This window comes from Mrakia frigida, assembly GCF_051309035.1.
Source record: "Mrakia frigida strain ATCC 22029 unplaced genomic scaffold BDY24scaffold_38, whole genome shotgun sequence".
Lineage (NCBI taxonomy): Eukaryota > Fungi > Basidiomycota > Tremellomycetes > Cystofilobasidiales > Mrakiaceae > Mrakia > Mrakia frigida.
Window position 1 is genome coordinate 54,849 of NW_027481243.1, and position 16,692 is coordinate 71,540.

The 16,692-nt window shown below is 55.1% G+C and overlaps 4 protein-coding genes across 4 annotated transcripts; 3 read left to right on the plus strand and 1 right to left on the minus strand.

Moving 5' to 3' along the window:
- Nucleotides 1-621: 621 nt before the first annotated feature.
- BDY24DRAFT_401389 (DUF6534 domain-containing protein) lies at nucleotides 622-3,184 on the plus strand. The gene is made up of 10 exons (XM_076642089.1): nucleotides 622-914; nucleotides 1,055-1,194; nucleotides 1,281-1,290; nucleotides 1,378-1,469; nucleotides 1,542-1,685; nucleotides 1,754-1,895; nucleotides 1,970-2,157; nucleotides 2,273-2,315; nucleotides 2,401-2,721; nucleotides 2,804-3,184. The coding sequence occupies exons 1-10, from the start codon at nucleotides 822-824 to the stop codon at nucleotides 3,053-3,055; spliced, it is 1,425 nt and encodes a 474-aa protein (XP_076493057.1). The 5' UTR covers nucleotides 622-821; the 3' UTR covers nucleotides 3,056-3,184.
- Nucleotides 3,185-3,783: 599 nt separating this feature from the next.
- Nucleotides 3,784-6,247, plus strand: BDY24DRAFT_418413 (DUF6534 domain-containing protein; the record flags this gene model as incomplete). The annotated part of the gene is made up of 14 exons (XM_076643845.1): nucleotides 3,784-3,930; nucleotides 4,017-4,064; nucleotides 4,166-4,255; nucleotides 4,336-4,394; nucleotides 4,502-4,553; nucleotides 4,744-4,759; nucleotides 4,832-4,893; nucleotides 4,968-5,038; nucleotides 5,123-5,129; nucleotides 5,205-5,227; nucleotides 5,297-5,318; nucleotides 5,387-5,463; nucleotides 5,527-5,938; nucleotides 6,029-6,247. 14 exons carry the CDS (start codon nucleotides 3,784-3,786, stop codon nucleotides 6,245-6,247), a joined length of 1,305 nt encoding a protein of 434 aa, XP_076493058.1.
- A 343-nt stretch (nucleotides 6,248-6,590) lies between these two features.
- BDY24DRAFT_418414 (uncharacterized protein) lies at nucleotides 6,591-9,084 on the minus strand (the record flags this gene model as incomplete). The annotated part of the gene is made up of 12 exons (XM_076643846.1): nucleotides 6,591-7,046; nucleotides 7,133-7,273; nucleotides 7,343-7,570; nucleotides 7,658-7,728; nucleotides 7,813-7,839; nucleotides 7,902-7,941; nucleotides 8,026-8,262; nucleotides 8,333-8,410; nucleotides 8,508-8,558; nucleotides 8,698-8,726; nucleotides 8,797-8,819; nucleotides 8,885-9,084. 12 exons carry the CDS (start codon nucleotides 9,082-9,084, stop codon nucleotides 6,591-6,593), a joined length of 1,581 nt encoding a protein of 526 aa, XP_076493059.1.
- A 148-nt stretch (nucleotides 9,085-9,232) lies between these two features.
- Nucleotides 9,233-16,225, plus strand: BDY24DRAFT_418415 (uncharacterized protein; the record flags this gene model as incomplete). Its single annotated transcript, XM_076643847.1, has 15 exons — nucleotides 9,233-9,388; nucleotides 9,607-10,100; nucleotides 10,195-10,744; nucleotides 10,873-11,964; nucleotides 12,045-12,146; nucleotides 12,242-12,506; nucleotides 12,607-12,628; nucleotides 12,738-13,239; nucleotides 13,373-14,068; nucleotides 14,251-15,411; nucleotides 15,493-15,550; nucleotides 15,617-15,697; nucleotides 15,780-15,857; nucleotides 15,931-15,998; nucleotides 16,076-16,225. The coding sequence occupies 15 exons, from the start codon at nucleotides 9,233-9,235 to the stop codon at nucleotides 16,223-16,225; spliced, it is 5,475 nt and encodes a 1,824-aa protein (XP_076493060.1).
- Nucleotides 16,226-16,692: the final 467 nt, after the last annotated feature.

A 16,692-nucleotide genomic window follows, 5' to 3' on the forward strand; every position in this document is an offset into this window, starting at 1 on the left:
TCACGATTTCAATGTACGACAAACCTTCATCCTTGGATAACTTACGAGCCAAGCCTTGAAGCTTTTCGACAGCCCAGGCCTTGGTCGCCTCTCTGCTCTTTCCTTAACGAATTCAACAAAGCTCTCCTATATTTCTGCTTCCACCATCTCTTTCCGATCCGCTCTCCTCAAACACCGCTCTCATCACGTATCTTTCGAAGCGGACGAGGTCGACGAAGGAAGAGGGAGCCGGAACATGAGGACGCGACGCACCGACGACAGACAGGAAGCAGCATGAAAGCAGAGGCGAGAGGTTCTCTTTCGACCCAAATTACATTCTCCGTTCTCCGCTCTCCTTTCATACTGCTCTGACTGGGATCCGGCAGACTCAAACGGGGATGCTCAAGGAGAAACCAAAAATCGAGAGACATCGCGAGACTGAGGCTGGTTTCCTCTCCCTGCTTCCTTGCGATCTACTCTTCGACGCGCGTGCTTTACATGATCTACGCAATTCAAGGACTTGAATAGCAAAACAAAGCGACTCGAAAAGCTTCAGGTCGGTCGAGTCAAGTCGATCAGTTGTTGGCCTCGACCTCTCCCTTCCCTATTTCTCGATCGATCGAGACCACTGCTCCCGAGCCACTCACCCACCAACCACGGCCCACCGTTCTCCTTCCCTCCTCTTCAAACTTTCATAGCGTACTCTCCTTCTCTGTACTCTCCCTTCTTCTTCTGCTTGAGGTCGAGCTCTCTCGTTCCTACCCTCTCCCTGGGAAGCCTTCCCCCAAACAACGCACTCCCTCTCGACTCCTCCTTCCTTCCTCCCACCTCTCCTCCTCGCCATGGACGCCGAACCACCCACCGCCCCAGTCCTCTTGCCTCTCGTCTTTGGGAATGCAGCTGCCTACTTGAGCTGTGGGATCATCATGAGCCAGGTACGTCCGCGTCGTTTGCAGCACGAAGGCAAGGAGAGGCCTTCCTCAGGTCGAAGCTCACCTTTCTCTCCTCCTTCTCCCCTCCCCTCTTCCCACCTCTTTCCTTAACCCCCTCATGCGTGCAACCCCATCTTCTTCAGGCTGTCACGTACCATCAACTCCACTCCTCCGACTCCAAGTTTGTTCGAGCTCCGATCTACACCATCCTTGCACTCAACCTCTGGTTGCTGGTCGCGGGATTGAGTCGAGAAACCAAAGTCGTTGGGTTTCACTTTGGAGAGTGAGTTCCTCCTCCTACAAAGCAGACATCCCAAGACAGCTGTCTATCTTATACTGACGTCCTCCTCTCGTTTCTCTCTCTCTCAGCTTGGGATACGTAAGTCTCCAAGAGGAAGGGAGCAAACGAGCTCGAGCTCGAGCTGACCGCGTCCTCTTCCCTCCGCGTCCTCCCCTTCTCCTTCAGCTCATCTCCTTCCATGATCGACCCGAGGACCTCATGGTCTCCATCCTCTCTCTGCTCATCAGTGCGTCTTGTCAGACCTTCTTACTCGTTCGGTGAGCTTCCTCAACCTCATTTCCAGCGAGACCAAATAAAAGCTGAGCCCGCCTTGTGTCTCTCCCTCTCAGCTCGTTTCTCTTCACTCGAGCCCTGAACGGGAGGGAAATCTCTCTTTCACGAGCATGCTTCACAGCTTCCAAAGCTCTCGCCATCGCTGCCTCGTTCGCTTTCGGCTGCACCATGACCGCCTTCCTCTTCAAGTACCCAACCTAGCGAGTCCCGTCTTCCTTTCCCCTCTCGAGGCCAGAACAACCTCTCACCTTCCCTTTCCCTCCATCAGTGCCGAAGTGAACAAGTACAACAACGTCAAGTACCTCTCGTCTCATCGCTACCCACTCTTCGAGATGCTCTGGATCGTCTTTGCCGCCATTGCGGATCTCTTGATCTGTGTGTCGATGTCCCTTGATCTTCATCGAGCGAAGGTGAGTTCAGCGTCGGATCTCTCGTCGTTGGCTCGAATCGAAGCTGATCCAGTCGCGTCCTTCTTCTTCGTCAGACTGGAAACCGGGACAGCAACTCGATACTCCAAACAGTCATAAACGTCTCGCTTCGAAACGGTCTTCTTCTCCTCCTCACGGCCATCACCTCGGCTCTTCTCTACTTCCTTGCTGGTGCCGGCTGGACCGACGCCACCTTGCTCTTCTTACCTCGACTGGGCACTATAACCGTTCTCAGCTCGATCTCGTTCGTACTTCTTTCTCTCTCTCTCTCTCTCTCTCTCTCTCTCTCTTCGTCGCCGTCGTCGAGTCCTCTGAGCTCGAGCTGATCGACGCGTCGACTTCTCTTCTTCCCTCGCCAGATCTCCCAAGGAAGCCTTCCGTGCTCAGCAACGCCGAGACGAGGTGAGTACTCAGGTCAAGCTCACAAGACGTCGTTTTTCGACAGCCCAAGCTCACTTTCCGTCTTCTTCCTTTTCTTTTTCTGCAGGGTCGAGGAACGAACCTCAGCAACGCCTCTGGATCTTCAGGTCGTTGCGCATGTGGAAACTGCACCTGCATTGGGAGGACTACTACCATCGCTTCGAGGATCAAGGCCAAGGCGATGCCGAAGAGTTGTCGGTCGGCGAAGGGATTCGACGACCAACGAGCGGATCTGGAAGGAGGTCCACTCTGGACCGCTCCGTCTCAAAAGAGTAAGGGAGACGGGGTCGTGATCTCTACGACATCGAGGATCGATGTCGAGGAAGGGAAGGGTCTGGACGCTTTTGGGAACTCGAACGACGCGGAGGACCGAATAGGACATTTCGTCGTTCGTCCCTCTTCCCTGCGATCATCTCTTCCTTCTTCGAGCTGATCAAACCTCTTCTGCAATTTTTCTCACTACCCCACAGCGAATTGAAGGACCAAGTACCCCCGCCTCGCACTTCGACGACCGTCGACAGAAGGCGCGCATGTCCTACGTCGACTCGTTCCCGAATCGACAGCTTCGAACCGGTTCTGCGACGATCTACGACCCCGAGGAGCCCTCCGAATACCACCTACCGCTCATGGAGGTCGAGATGAAGGAGACGGGGGAATTGCCGGCGGTGTTTGTGCAGAAGGGTAGCGAGGGGAAGAGGGACGATTCTTCGACCGACAGCTGAGGAGTTGTGTCTTTCCTTGTTCATTGTTCCTCTTGTTCAAGTTTCAGTCTATGTCCTACGTACAGTATCTCTTTCTTAGTCTCTTGTTGTCACTATCATTCTATGTAACGCTTTTTTTTTTCGGCCGAGGAGGCGAGGAGGACTCGATGAAGGAAGAAGAGACGACGTCGAGGAGAGGCGACCGTCGGCGCGTTCAGCTTCCCTCTCTTGTTCGGCCCCTCACGTCTAACAAGCTGAAATTGCATGTGTATTCCGAAGGACGTCTTCTTATAGAAGTTGTCATCGTCTCGTCAACGGACGTCCGACCCCGCTGCTGAAATGAAAGAAGGAGGAGGTGAGACGCGTCCTCAAACCTTGTCATCAAAGGGTTTGGTTTCTGCTTCCATTCGAGTTCCAGTTCCATGGGAGTTTGTTCTCTGACCTCCAACCCCTTCCCTCTATCTGTTTTGTACACCAGGCTTCATTCCTACCAAATCTTCGAACCAGCAACGGTCGCAAACCGTGAGTCTCTCTCCTCCTCTCCTCCCAATCCGTCTCGATCCAGCCTCCAGTCGATCAGCTCGACGAAGCTCAATGCAGCTCGATCCTGAACTCCTTCCCTCTCCTTTCTTCCTCTCCTCTACCTCCCTTCTCTCTGTCTTTCTTCTAGGTGGACAGCACTCGATCCTTCCTTCCCAGCTTCAGCTCTTCGTCTCGAGAGTGACCGGAGGAAAGGACGCGCTCGTTTCATGGCACCCCTCCCTCCTCCCTCCTCGCATGAGCTCTTTGGACGCTCCGTCGTCCTTCCCTCGAGCATTGCCTATCCCGCAGACTTCACCCCCTTAGTGCTAGGGAACTGGGTCTCTCATTTCCTCTCAGGGACGATCCTCGTGCAGGTACTTCACCTTCTTCGCTTCTCTCCTTCTTCTCGAGCTCGTCTTTCGAGCTCAACTGACCTCCACTTCCTCTCGGGTATTTCCAGGCTTGCTCTTATCGTCAACTTCATCGAAAAGACTCGAGATGGATCAAGGTGAGAATTTTCGCTCTTTCGGCGAAGACCAAAATCTGCCCGTTCTGACTTTCTGCCCTCCGGTTCCTCCCCGTTCAATTCGCCGTTCGATCTGGCTTCAGATCCCTCTCTACGCTATCTTCGCTGCCAATTTACTACTGGAGGCTCTCACTCTCTCGAGAGAGCTCAAGGTCTTCGGAACTTTCTACGGCGTGAGTTTCCAAAGTGTCAGACGTCTCGTTCGGCCGCTGCTCACGTCGTTCGATTGTTCTTCCTACCCTCCAACGCACAGGATTTTGACTTCATGGTCGATTTTCACAACCGAGTAGAAGATATCTGGCTGGGATTTCTGTGAGTAAGAGTTCCGTGACTGAACGACGTCTCGACTCTCTCCCCTCCCCCCTCCTCGCCTCAACTTCACTGACTCCCTATCTTGTTTCTGATCACTTCGCTGCCAGCTCCGTTACCATCACCGCATCGGTTCAGCTCTTTCTCGTCGTCAGGACCTTCGTGTTCGCTCGTGCCCTTTTCGGACGCGTCTCGAAGCTCAGCTGGGTTTGGACATCGGCGAAGATGGTTTTCATCCTTACAAGCTTTGCCTCAGGTCTTGCGATGCAAGGATATTTTATAGCGAGTCTACTTTCCTTATTCGCTTTGATCCTAAATTCGAAGCTGACGATCCCTCTTCCGTTCTCCTCAGAGGTTCAAAAATTACGGTTCGTCTTTCCTCTCGTCTTTCCCTCGACAGCGAACTTCAGCTGATCGACCTCCTTACCTTCCTCTCGCAGACGAATACAGTAAAGTCAATCGTTTCCAGTATCTCGACACCGAACCGTACCCTCTTCTTCAGGTTCGCGAGCTGCTCCGTTCACACTCTCCCTTCGACGGGTGACTTGACTGACTGCTCCTCGATTGTTCGCTCAGTTGATCTGGCTGGTCTCGGGAATAGCTGCCGACAGCTTCATCTGCATTTCGATGAGCTGGGGATTGCACAAGTGAGCTCGCTTCTTGGCCTCTATGTTCGACGCGTCGACCTCGTGTTGACCCCCTTGCTCTTCTTTCGACGCTCCCTCTCCCAGAGCCAAAGTGAGCATCTTCTTCACACATCGGCACCCTCTATGTTCGCCACTCGACTGACAAATGCTCTTTCTCTCTCTTCAGACTGGAAACAAGAACTCTAATGGGTGAGTCCGCGTTTTGAACGACGACAGACGCGTTCTTCGAGTGCTGACCCCCCTTCCCCTGTCCCTCAGCTTCCTTCAACTCGTCATCAACGTGAGTTGACATTGTCTCCCTCTTTTCCTTCCGTCGGCTCTACTGATTTATTGCCACCCTCTCTACAGAACTCGCTTCGAAACGGAAGCGTTCTCGTCGGCGCTCAAATCCTTTGTTTCGCTCTTTACTTCGCCGCCTCCGCCTCGTCAGTCCGCTTTCCCCTCTTCGGTTCTCTGTTCAATAATAGCTGATGCTTCTGCCCCACCAGCTGGACCGAGTTCGCCCTCTCCCTCCTCCCTCGTCTCGCAACCATCTCCCTCCTCTCGTCCATCGCGTCTCCCAGAGAGGCGGCTCGGATCCAAGCCAAACGAAACACCTCCGCTCCCTGGGAAAACAACCATGCCCCGGATCCCGACGAGAAGGAAGAGAAGAGGAGGAGAGTCTCGTTCGGCGCTCCTTGCGTTTTCAAGCACACAATCTCGTCTGCTCTCAAGAAGGATCGAAGGAAGTCGTCGTCGTCGTCGATCCAAGGAAAGGTCCGGAGATGTCCAACGAAGAGGAAGAGTAGCTACTCGCTGAATAGTGGGGTGTCGGTGGAAATGACCTCGATGATCGAGGTGGAGGAGGGTTGGGTGGAGGAGAAGGAGGGAGGCAGGGAGAGGAAGATGGGGAATTCGGTGGTTCGTCGTTGCGTTTCGCCTCTCTCTCTCTCTCTCCCTCGTCTGTGATAGGCTTTTGCTCATCCTCTCCTTTTGGCTTCGTTCCCACAGCGCATAGAAGGCCCACTAACTTGCTCCTCAACAGCCAACAACGTCCTTCGTCGAAGTTCTGCAACTCCCTCCTTCACCCTCGGTCTCCCCTCAGGACACGTTCGCTCGATCCAGACGGGGACGTATGATCCGGATATGGACGAGTACGACTTACCCATCATCAGCATGGACATGGATGAGTCGTCGAGGGAGGAGGGGTTCAGGGAAGGAGGAGGATAGTTGACGATCGTAAAATCAAACCAGACGCGTCTTTCGTTTTCGCCTTCGCTTTTTGCTCTCGTTCTTGTCTCGTCCAGCTTGCTTTGTTCGTTGTTGCAGTGTTCTGTTGCGTGTACTCTCGTTTCTCAGCTAGTTTCGTTTGCTGTTGTGTTGTATCGAATCTTCTCATCTTAGCTTGAGTGAATGAAAGGAGAGAGGCGTCGAGAAATCCCCGATACGCTGCTGATGCATCGAGAAGAGTCGGATTGTATCGTATCGTAGAGTATCGTATCGTATCGTATCGTATCGTATCGTGAAAAGTTGGAGGTCGTACAAAAAGCTAAATTCAAAAAGAAATCGTCCTTCACTCCCTCTCTCGCTCCAAGTCCCCGACGCGTCGCATTCCCAACCCTCTTCCCTCCCCTCCTCCGAAACTTGGAGGGAACCCGTAATCCACTTCCTCGCCTACCACCAAACCGCTACCCTCCCTTCCGGGACTTCCTCCAGATCCTGCAGGAGAACCAGAGACTCGTCGCTGCTGGAAGAGCGGCGGACTTCCAACCGAATCGTTTCCATCTCCCTGCTTCTCGTCCTGCTGAGCGGCTGTCGATCGATGCTGGACCGAGAGAGGCAAAACTGGAGGAAGGGTGATAGGGACGGGGGAAGGGTGAGATTGAGGTCGAAGGGAAGGAGGAGGTGGTGGCGGAGGGGAAGAAGCAGGGGAGCGAGACGAGGACGACGCGTCCGAGCGTGCTTGAGCTTGAGCGGCGAGGAGAGCGTTGGTTGAGGGTTGGGGGACGAGAGCACAGCCGCAGATGACCTGAAAATAAGAAGCGTAGTAATGAGAAGGGAGGGCCGAGTCAGACGGGGGACAAAGTGAGAGTGAGGAAGAGAGACGAAACGAACCTGAGCTCGTCGAACGACCGTTTGGATCTCCTCTCCCTTCTGAGGATCCTTCCCAATCTTCACGAGTCCAGGGAAGAGACAGGCTCCGACGACTTCGTACTCTCCTCGTTCGGACAGGAGGCAGCGCTTGACGAGCTCGATCTGAAGGCAGACGAGCGAAAACGAAGTCGGGGACCAGTCAAGTAAGAAAACAAGGAAAACGCGACTCACCTGAAGAGGATCCAACCCACTCCCAAGATCAGGCATGAAAGCTCTGTAGAACGCGTTGGCTGAGGATCCAGAGGAAGGTCGAGAGGCATGTAGCATTCGTCCGAAGAGCCACGCTTGTTGGAGGATATCTTCGAGTTGAGGAGGGATGGTCGGTTCGGGAAGAGGGGAGGTGGAGGAAGAGGGCGAAGGAGGGTTGAGGGAGAGCATGATTGGGAGGAGGGAAGGCATCTGAGAGAAAGGAGAGAGGAGATGGTGAGTCACATGGAGAGGAAGAGACGCGTCGAGGAGAATGGGAAAGCTGGAAGAGGGACGAACGTGTTCTGCGAGAGTTTGCATCTGTAGAGGAGCGGAGAAAGACTCGACTGAAGCAGAGAAGGTTTGACGTCCTGGGTCGAATGAAGAAGAGATGAACGAAGTCAGCGAGGAGTTTCGATTCTCGAAGACAGAAAGGGAGAGAGACATCGACGAACGCCAAACCGATGCAACGATGGGATCGCCTGCGAGGAGAACGAGACGTCAGCCAACAGAGGTAGATAAGGTGTGTGTGAAGAAGACTCACGAGTGAACAGGTTATCATGAATCCTCGTCAACTGCTCGTTCTTCGAGCCCAAAACGCCGAAAGTCAGCTCAACTCGACGCGTCCTCCCTCTCCCTCCCTCCCTCTTCAAATCCCAATCACTCACCGCCTCCGCCGAGTCCGTAACCAACAGCACATTCACAATTCCTGAGGAGATCACCTCGCTCACCGCATGCCTGATCAAGCTCTGCAACCTCAACGGACTTGTGTCAGGGTGCAGCTCAGAGCTCCCAAGATTATCCGTTAAAATTGCTGCTCGAAGGGCTGGGAGGAGGTCCCTTCGAGTGAGGACGAGGGAAGCGGCGAAGCGGTTGAGAGCGGAGGAGAGGTTGGAGGCTGAGTTCTGGGGGGGAGAGAGAGGGATAATTCGACGCGGCGAGGACAGGACGGAAGGATCTGATGCGAGGACGAACCTTGATACTGAAATCGTCGGTTGAACTTCCACCTTTGTTCCCTGCGACCTTGAGGCCTGAGCCTTGGTTGGGATCACCCTGGAAGGAGGAAAGGAGAGCGAGGTCAGCTCGAGCTCGCGTCGTCGTCCTCCCTTCAAAGCAGTCGCTTGAAGCTTGATAAGCTGATAGGGCCTACCTCGAGCTGAGCGATGAGACCTTTGAGGGATCCGATTTGGGATTCTTGGAGCTGGGAGAAGAAAAGAAGAGGAAGGGAGGAGGGAGTGTGTGAGCTCGGGAGGGACGGCCTCGCACCGCCATGAGGTCGACGACTTCTCTCCAGCAGAAGGTATTGTAGGGAGCCTCAGAGGTAGGTATGATAGATTCACCTCGATTTGGTTTCGCTGATCCTCGACCTCTGTCGAAAGACAAGGTCAGCCTTCGAAAGAACGAGAGTGGAGGAGGACGAGCGAGGAAGACAGACTCACGAGCGTGAGCGATTCGGAAATTCCTGTAGAAATTCGACCAGAATCAGCTCAGAGACTCAGAGGAGCCCTCTAAGAAGCCGAAACTCACTTGAGGACGTTCTGGTACTGCTCCTGGGGGACGAACTGCTCTTGAAGCGTCGGAGCAGGAGGAGGGGGAGGAGGTTGGATGATCTGTTGCTGTTGTGGATACTGAAGATATTCGGCTTGGTAGTATTGCTTCTGAGGAGGAGACTGGGCTTGGTAAGAGTTTCGATTCGACTTTTTGGAAGAATTTCCTAGCGAGAACATGGTTGTCGAGGGCGAACAAGGGAAGAGGGGGAGGAAGGAGAAATGAGCTTGACCTTCGTTCCTCGCACCCATCACCCACCCACACCCTCTTTTCAACTTTTCCTTCTCTCTCTCTCTCTCTCTCCTGCGCGAGCACCCCCCTTCTAGGATGGATCGTTCTTTCGCTCTCTCTCAAGTTCATCGTGTTCGTGAGCAAACGGCAGGCATCGGAGCGAAGGCCCTGTTGAAGTTGGTCGGGACCGTCAAAGGACTCGAGAAACTGGATCTCAAGACGGTCAAGGAGTTGATGAAACAGGATGATGAGGTGAGTCCGCTTCTGCTAGAGTCATTTTTTGGAGGGAGGAGGAGGAGGCGAGGGAGGAAATGAGCTCGACGTGAAGGGAAGGAGGAGGGAGGAGAGAGGAGAAGGTGGTCAGACGAGGGCAGTTTTCGCTCCTTCTGGGAGACGTGTACACACAGGATACCGTCTTAGCGGAGTTCGAACTGATCATATCTATGCCCTTGTGTTTCTTCTTTCTCCAGAGCTGGCGAGCGAAACCCACCACGGCGACGTCCTCTTCTTCCTCCAACACTCCTGCTCCTCCTCCTCCCACGACTCCTGCCCACGCTCCCCTCTCCACTCGAGCTCTCCGTCTGCTCAACTCGTCCATCTTCCTTCACGAGAAACACTTCCTCTCTCTCCTCCCTTCGCTGTATCCTCCTCTCAACACTCAAGCAAGATCAGGAGAGATCTTCTCCCAGTCCCTCCGTTTCGAGGTCGTCGCCTTCGCGGCCGGTCTCAAATCAGCCGTTCTCATCGGATGGGGAGACGGAAGTAATCCCATGCATGCCAAAGCAGCCAGTCGATGGTCGGATATCGTTTGGAAGGAGGGAGTCATGGGTGATTTCGGTGGCGAGCTCGGCGAGAGGATGGCTCTGAGAGATTCAGCCGTGAAAGAGCTCAGAGCCTTCTTGGAGGGTTGCAAGTTCATGATTGTAGGAAACGCAGTCACGGATAGAAGATTCGTGTTGACCGGGTGAGTGCAAGTTTTCGCGTTTGTTGTTTGGTCGACGCGTCGAAGAAGCGAAACTGACCTCCTTTCTCTTCTTTTCCTTCTTTCCTCGTTGCAGTCACACCCTCCTCTTCCACCAACCCGCCTCAGCCGACATCCGAAAACTCCTATCCAACCCAGCCTCTTCCTCAAGTTCCTCCTCACCCATCATCGAAGAATCCCTCATCGCCTCCATCCTCGACTACCCCGTCGGCTTCCCCTCCGACTCCCCACCTCCCAACCCTCCCAACCGACCCATCATCGTAACCCTGGGCGAACAGTTCCGTTCCTCGACCCTCCACGGAACCCAGTACACCGCTCTCCAACCTCTCCACTCCCAGCTCATCCAGGCTCATTTCCAGAACTACAAAGCGAGACTGTCGGACGTGTTGTTTGGAGTGGTCGAGATCTGTTTGGATGGCGTCTGGGCTGGGGAGGCGAAGAACGAGGGGAAGAGGAAGCAGTACCAGACGGACGAGGAGGCAGTGAAGAGGAATACGGAGGAGTGGGTGGAGGTGATGAACCCGGACGAGGGGATCAGGAGGTTGGAACTAATGAGGAGGCAGGGGAGGGGAGAAGCGGGAGGGAGGGTGCTGAGAGAGGTGATGAGGAATGGGTCGAGAGATGTGGTGAGTTACTGGGGTTCGCTTTCTTCGGGGGAGTCGTTCTTGCGACCGGAGGGAGGGAGGAAAGGAGGGAGCGAGAAAGACGACGCGACGAGAGAGCTGACCGCGTCTCCTCCCCTTTATCTCCTCAGACTCGAACCTCCACCCCAGCCAACAATCGACCTACTCGAACCAACGCTCCTCAACTCTCCACTCGAGCTCTCAAATTCCTCTCCATCTCCCTCTACCTCCACGAGTCCATCTTCCTCACCCACCTTCCCGACTACTACGATCTCTCTCCTTCCAACGAACACCTCAAAACCCAATCCCATCGATTCGAGATCCTCCAGTTCGCTTGTGGTCTCAAGCCCGCCGTCTTCCTCGCTCACACCTCTCGACCAGGAGGACCATCGGATCCGGAATACTCGACGCACGTCAAGGACAAGTGGGTCGGAGACCGATGGGTCGAGCAGGTCTGGCGAGATGGGTTGGAGGGAGATCTGAGAGCTTGGGGAGCAGCTTCAGGAGGAGCAGCAGGAGGAGAGGAAGACGCGGACGTGAAGGAGCTGGAGGAATGGGTTTCGGGGTGTAGGATCACCGTCGTCGGAGACGTCACGACCGACGCAGGCTTCGTTCTCACAGGCTATCGAATCCTCTACCACAGTCTCGCCACCTCCCAACCTCTCATCAAACTCCTCTCCAACTCCTCCCGACCCATCCCTTCCACCACCACGTCCCACATCGAGCGAAAACAAATCCTCCCCGAAGCCGTCTTTGCTCGAATCCTCGACTACCCCGTCCCGTTCCCCACCGTCCCTCACGCCCAACCCTGGGAAGCTCGAGTGACCGTCTACCTCGGAGAAGGGTTCTACCAAACCAATCCCAACACCAATCGACGAACCTTCTTCGGAACGTCCGGAACGACGTACACGGCTCTCGAGAAGGACAAGCAGACCCCTGCGATTCGAAACCATCTACTCAAGTACCAGAAGAAGTTGGACGGAGCGTTGTTCGGGCCGGTGTCGATGAGGTGGAAGGACGAGTGGGAGGAACCGAGGAAGGGAGAGGCGAGGAGGATGGAGATTGTCGAGGGACCGTTGGCGGTTCAGATGGGGTGGAGGTTGTGGAGCGAGGGGATGGATAAGGAGAGGGGGTTTGAGAGGTTGGTGGAGTTGTTGAAGGAGGCGAATGGGCAGCAGGTGGATCCGAAGGTTATCAGGGAGAGGTTGATGTGGAGGGAACAGGTGAGTTACGCTGTTTTGACGCGTCGACGAGATCGGAAAACTGACTCTGATCTTTTCGCTTGGGTTTCGACGATCTGCAGGTCGAAGCTAGCAGCTCAGCACCTCAACTCGCTGCCCACAACCCTTTCGCCATCTTGGACTTTGAGGAGATCAGTTCAGAAGATGAATCCGAAGACGAGGAGGTTCGTTCTCCACTCTCGTTCTCGACTCTTTCCCGTTCTCTTTCCCTCGCACCCTCGCTCACACTTCTCTCACTTCTCTCGTCTCTCATCTTCAGGAGTCGTCCCTCAACAATATCACCCGCTGGGCCGATACCCTCCATCCAACCTCTACCTCGTCCCCTCCCACTCCTCACGAAATCGCTCAAGCGCTCGGAACCGCCATCGAGCTTCGAAACTCGGGAGACGAGAAGTTCAAGGTCAGGAAACTCGCTGAGGCGATCGTGGACTACGGAAGGGCGATTGATTGGACGGAGGATTCGTTGGAGGATGAGGAGTTTGCAGACCTGTTGGCGAGGAGGGCGATCACGAACTTGAGGCTTTGTGAGTTGTCGAAGAACAGCGTTTCGACGCTTCGAGTTCGAATCGAGTCGACTTCTTGGTCTGACGGTGTTTCTTGTTTTGCTGCTTCGACCATGCGTAGGGAACTACCAAGAAGCTCACGAGTGAGTCGGGATGCTTGATCGAGCAACGAGACTTCGGAACGAACGACGTGAGACGCGTCTCGAAACGAAGAGCTGACCTCGCCTCTTCTCTTTCTTCTTCCTCTTCCAGCGACTGCGACGAAGCCCTCGAATACGACGAAAACTCCCTCCGAGCCTACGCCTGCTCCTGCCTCGCCTCCATGCACCTCGAGGAGTACGAACGAGTTCAAGACCTCTCCCTTAAAGCTCTCGCCATCCCTGCCTCCTCCCTCTCAACCAACGATCCTCGTCTCCTCGACCTCGTCCGACGCTGCCAAACCGCCTCGGGACACATGATCGAGGCCAAGAAGGCTGCCATCGAGGCCGAAAAGCAGGCTGTCATCGACGCTGCTCGGAAGGCTGCTGAGGCGGAGAGGGAGAAGAAGGCGAAGGAGGAAGCGGAGAGGAGGAAGGTTGTGGCGGAGGAGAAGAGGAAAAGAGAGGAGGCTGAGAGGAAAGCGGTGGAGGTGAAGAGGGTGGCGATGGAGAATCAGAGGAAAGCTGCCGAGGAGGATAAGAGGAGGTTGGTAGCGGAGCAGGAGAGGAAGGTCGCGGAGGAGAAGAGGGCTGCTGCTGCTGCCGCTGCTGCCTTGGTGAGTCCAGCTCTTTAACTCTTCGTTGTTTACATTACTTCTCGTTTACTCCTCCTACCTCACGATTTGACTCTCGTACTAACTCTGTCCCTTTCCTCCCCATCTTTTCGTGCTCGTCTCGTCTCGTCCTCAGGCCGCCAAATCGAAACCTCCGTCCCCTCCTCCCGCTCCCACTCCTCCTACCGCCGCTCAAACCAAGAAGGCCAAGAAGAAGAAGGCTAAGAAGGCAAAGAAGGACGCCGACTCGTCGGACGACAGCGACGGCATGCCTCCCCTCGTCAGCTCATCGAAGACGAGCTCGAAACCCAACGGAGCGTCGTCTTCAGCCAAACCTCCACCGAAGAAACCAGCAGCAGCAGCCAACAACGACTCCTCCGACAGCGACGACGGTCCACCTCCCTTGGTTCCCATCTCCAAAAAACCTGCTCCCTCCACCTCCAAATCTACAGCCGCGTCGTCTTCGAAACCAGCATCGAAACCAGCGCCGAAGGCTCCTCCCAAGAAGGACGACTCGGATTCAGACTCCATGCCTGCTCTCGTCCCTCCCAACGCGTCCAAGACCAAGGCTACTCCTCCGGTCGCTTCGAAACCAGCAGCGTCGAAAGGGAAGAAGCCCGTCGACTCGGACTCGGATTCGGGGATGCCTCCTCTCGTTCCCGTCAACCCTCCTCAGTCTACGAAGGACAAGGCTGGTTCCAAACCCGCTCCCGCTGAAGCAACGTCGTCGAAGCCTGCTCCGAAGGCGAAGGCGAAGGAAGAGAAGGACGACGACGCTGGGTCGGATACGATGCCTGAGTTGATCCCTGGTTCGTTTCGTTTCCCTTCTTCCGTGTTTCTCAATGTACTGAGCGTGTACTGACTCTTTCTGCCTTCGTATCTCATCATTCCTTATCTCCGATCTCGGTCCTCGTTCCGATCTGAAGTGAGTTCTCGTCCTCGAGCTCGAACGAAACGCTTCGACGCGTCGAGCTGACCCCTTCTCCCTCTCTTCGTCGTTTCCCATCCATCTAGGTTACTTCCAACAAGGCCAACGCTTCCTCCAACAAGACCAAGCCCGCCGCTCCTACTCCTACTCCTCAACCAAAGCCTACTCCTCCTCCTTCAGCCACAGCGACGAAGAAGCCCGCCGCCTCTGCTCCTCCCCCGTCCAAGGCTCCTCTCTGGAGTGGAACGGATTCGAGCGATTCGATGCCCGAGCTGAAGAAGGCTCAGCTCCCGAAGCCTCCGAAGAGGAAGAAGAAGGTCAAGGTTACCGTCGTCGTCGAATCGGATTCGGACTGGGGTGTGTTGGTTCCGATCCCTCCTCCTCCTCCTCCTCAACCCCCAAAACCTCAACCCAAAGCCGCTCCTCCCGCTCCCAAACCTACTCCTGCTTCTCCAGCACCCAAACCTACTCCCACTCCCGCTCCCAAAGCAGCTCCCAAACCCGCTCCTCCTTCCAAAATCGAGTCCGACGACGACGACCTTCCCGACCTAATCGAAGTCGACAAGATCCCCGGAAACGCCTCAGCATCCAGGAAACCAACAGCCCCTCCTCCTCCTCCTGCTCCTAAAGCTGCTCCAGCTCCTCAACCTAAACCAGCAGCTCCAAAGAAGCCTACTCCAGCACCGAAGAAGAAGTCGGAGCCGAGATACGTCCCTCCTTCCGACAGTGATGAGAGCGACTCCATGCCCGACCTCCTCCCCATCGGAGCTGGAGCTTCTTCGACCAAACCAACCGCTCCCTCTCCTCCTCCCACGTCGGCCAACAAGAAGCCAGCTCCCTCATCGTCGACCAAGGCGAAATCGGCTCCCGCTCCCAAGAAGAAGGTCGCGTCGGACGACGAGGATTCAGACGCAATGCCAGCGTTGGTTCCTATCGAGGCCCCTCAGACCAAAAAGGCCGCTCCCTCAGTACCTCCTCCTCAACCCAAGAAGGAAGCTCCCAAACCCAAGCCAGCTCCCAAAGCAGCTCCTCCTCCCAAGAAGGCAGCGATGCAGGAGTCGGATTCCGACTCGGACGGTCCTCCTCCTCTCATCAACGTCGGACCATCTGGAACGACCGTCCCTAGTCCCAAGCCCGCTCCGAAGAAGCCTGCTGCTACCTCGAAGGCTCCCAAGGCGACGGACGACTACGACTCGGATGGATCTCTGCCCGACTTGGTGACTGTGAACGAGACGGGAGCTGCTCAGGTGAGATTTTCTTCGATACTCGTCGCGCTGTTTTGATCTCTAGAGCTGACCTTACTTCCGTATTGTCCTTCCTTCACGTAGAAGCCTACGACGGATCCTGTTACGGGTCGAAACATCCGAAAGGAGGACGCCGACGATCGTGAGCCGCGTCTCTCTTTCTCGTTTCCCTCTACTCGAACTGACGCTTCTGTCCCCGAACCCTCAGTCAAAGCCAAAAGCTTCAAGGATCAGGGGAACGCTCAGTTCAACGCTGGAAAGTTCGGAGAGGCTCGAAGGCTCTACTCTGGTACGTTCTCGACTCTCTTTCTCTGCTCGACGCCGAACGCTGACCTTCTTCCTTCCCCGCTTCTTCTTTCCCTGCTTTTCAGAGGGTCTCAAGCTCAACCCTTCCGACGATCTAACGCTGGATCTTCTCAACAACCGAGCCGCTGCTTTCACCAAGCTCGGTGAATCCTCGTTTTCTGCCCTCTTTCTGGTCTCATTCGAGCTGACCTCCTCTCCCCTTCGTTTCCTCCTCAGCCCAATGGAGCAACGCTGTCGCGGACTGCGAGAAGGCTCTTCGAGTCCGACCTACCTCGGTCAAGGCTGTATGTAGCTCTATCTTTCTGGTCTCGTCTCGTCTCTCTCGAGTCCCGGCTGACTCTTATTCCTTTCGACTCTTCAGCTCTTCCGAAAAGCTCTCGGACACTTCAACCTCAACCAGCACCAGAATTGCCGAGAGTCCTGCGACCTTGCACTCCGAGCCAACCCTGGAACCATGAGTAGTCAGATCAGGGCTCTCAGGGAGAAGGCTGTCGATGCTTTGAAGAAGTAGACTAGTCTGGTTCTGGTTTCCTTTCGTTTCTCGTTCTCGACGCGTCTTTCTGTCTTCTTCGTTTCTTTCCCTTCGCTCAATCTCTATCTCTCTCTTCACTAGCATATCTTCCCTCGCTCTGCCCCTTCTGTATCTGTATCCTTCACGATTTCCATCTTCTTTGCGGCTCTCTTCTTTCTCTTTTGCCTCGAAAAGCAGCTGATCGTCGAGTTCGAAATGTGCTGATCTGCTCCTCCCCCCCTCCCTCCAGCCACTCTCTCGACCATGCGAGGCTGGTCGACGCCTCCCTTCTTCGACCTAAAACTTTTCAAGTACGACGCTCTACCACGAGTAATCCTGAGAGGGGAAGGGAGGCTTGACGAGGAACAGGGACAGAGGAGGAGGAGGTCGAGGAGCGGACTCACTGTCTCGATGTACGGTGGACACGATGATGGAGCTGCTCAGAGGAAGTTTTTTTTACCTCGCTA

Excerpts from the sequence above, each read along its gene's own strand:
- BDY24DRAFT_401389 (XM_076642089.1), top strand. The coding sequence starts at position 822 with ATGGACGCCGAACCACCCACCGCCCCAGTCCTCTTGCCTCTCGTCTTT. Across the intron at positions 2,316-2,400 it reads CTCAGCAACGCCGAGACGAG|GGTCGAGGAACGAACCTCAG; the intron begins GTGAGTACTCAG and ends CTTTTTCTGCAG. Across the intron at positions 2,722-2,803 it reads ACCGAATAGGACATTTCGTC|CGAATTGAAGGACCAAGTAC; the intron begins GTTCGTCCCTCT and ends ACTACCCCACAG.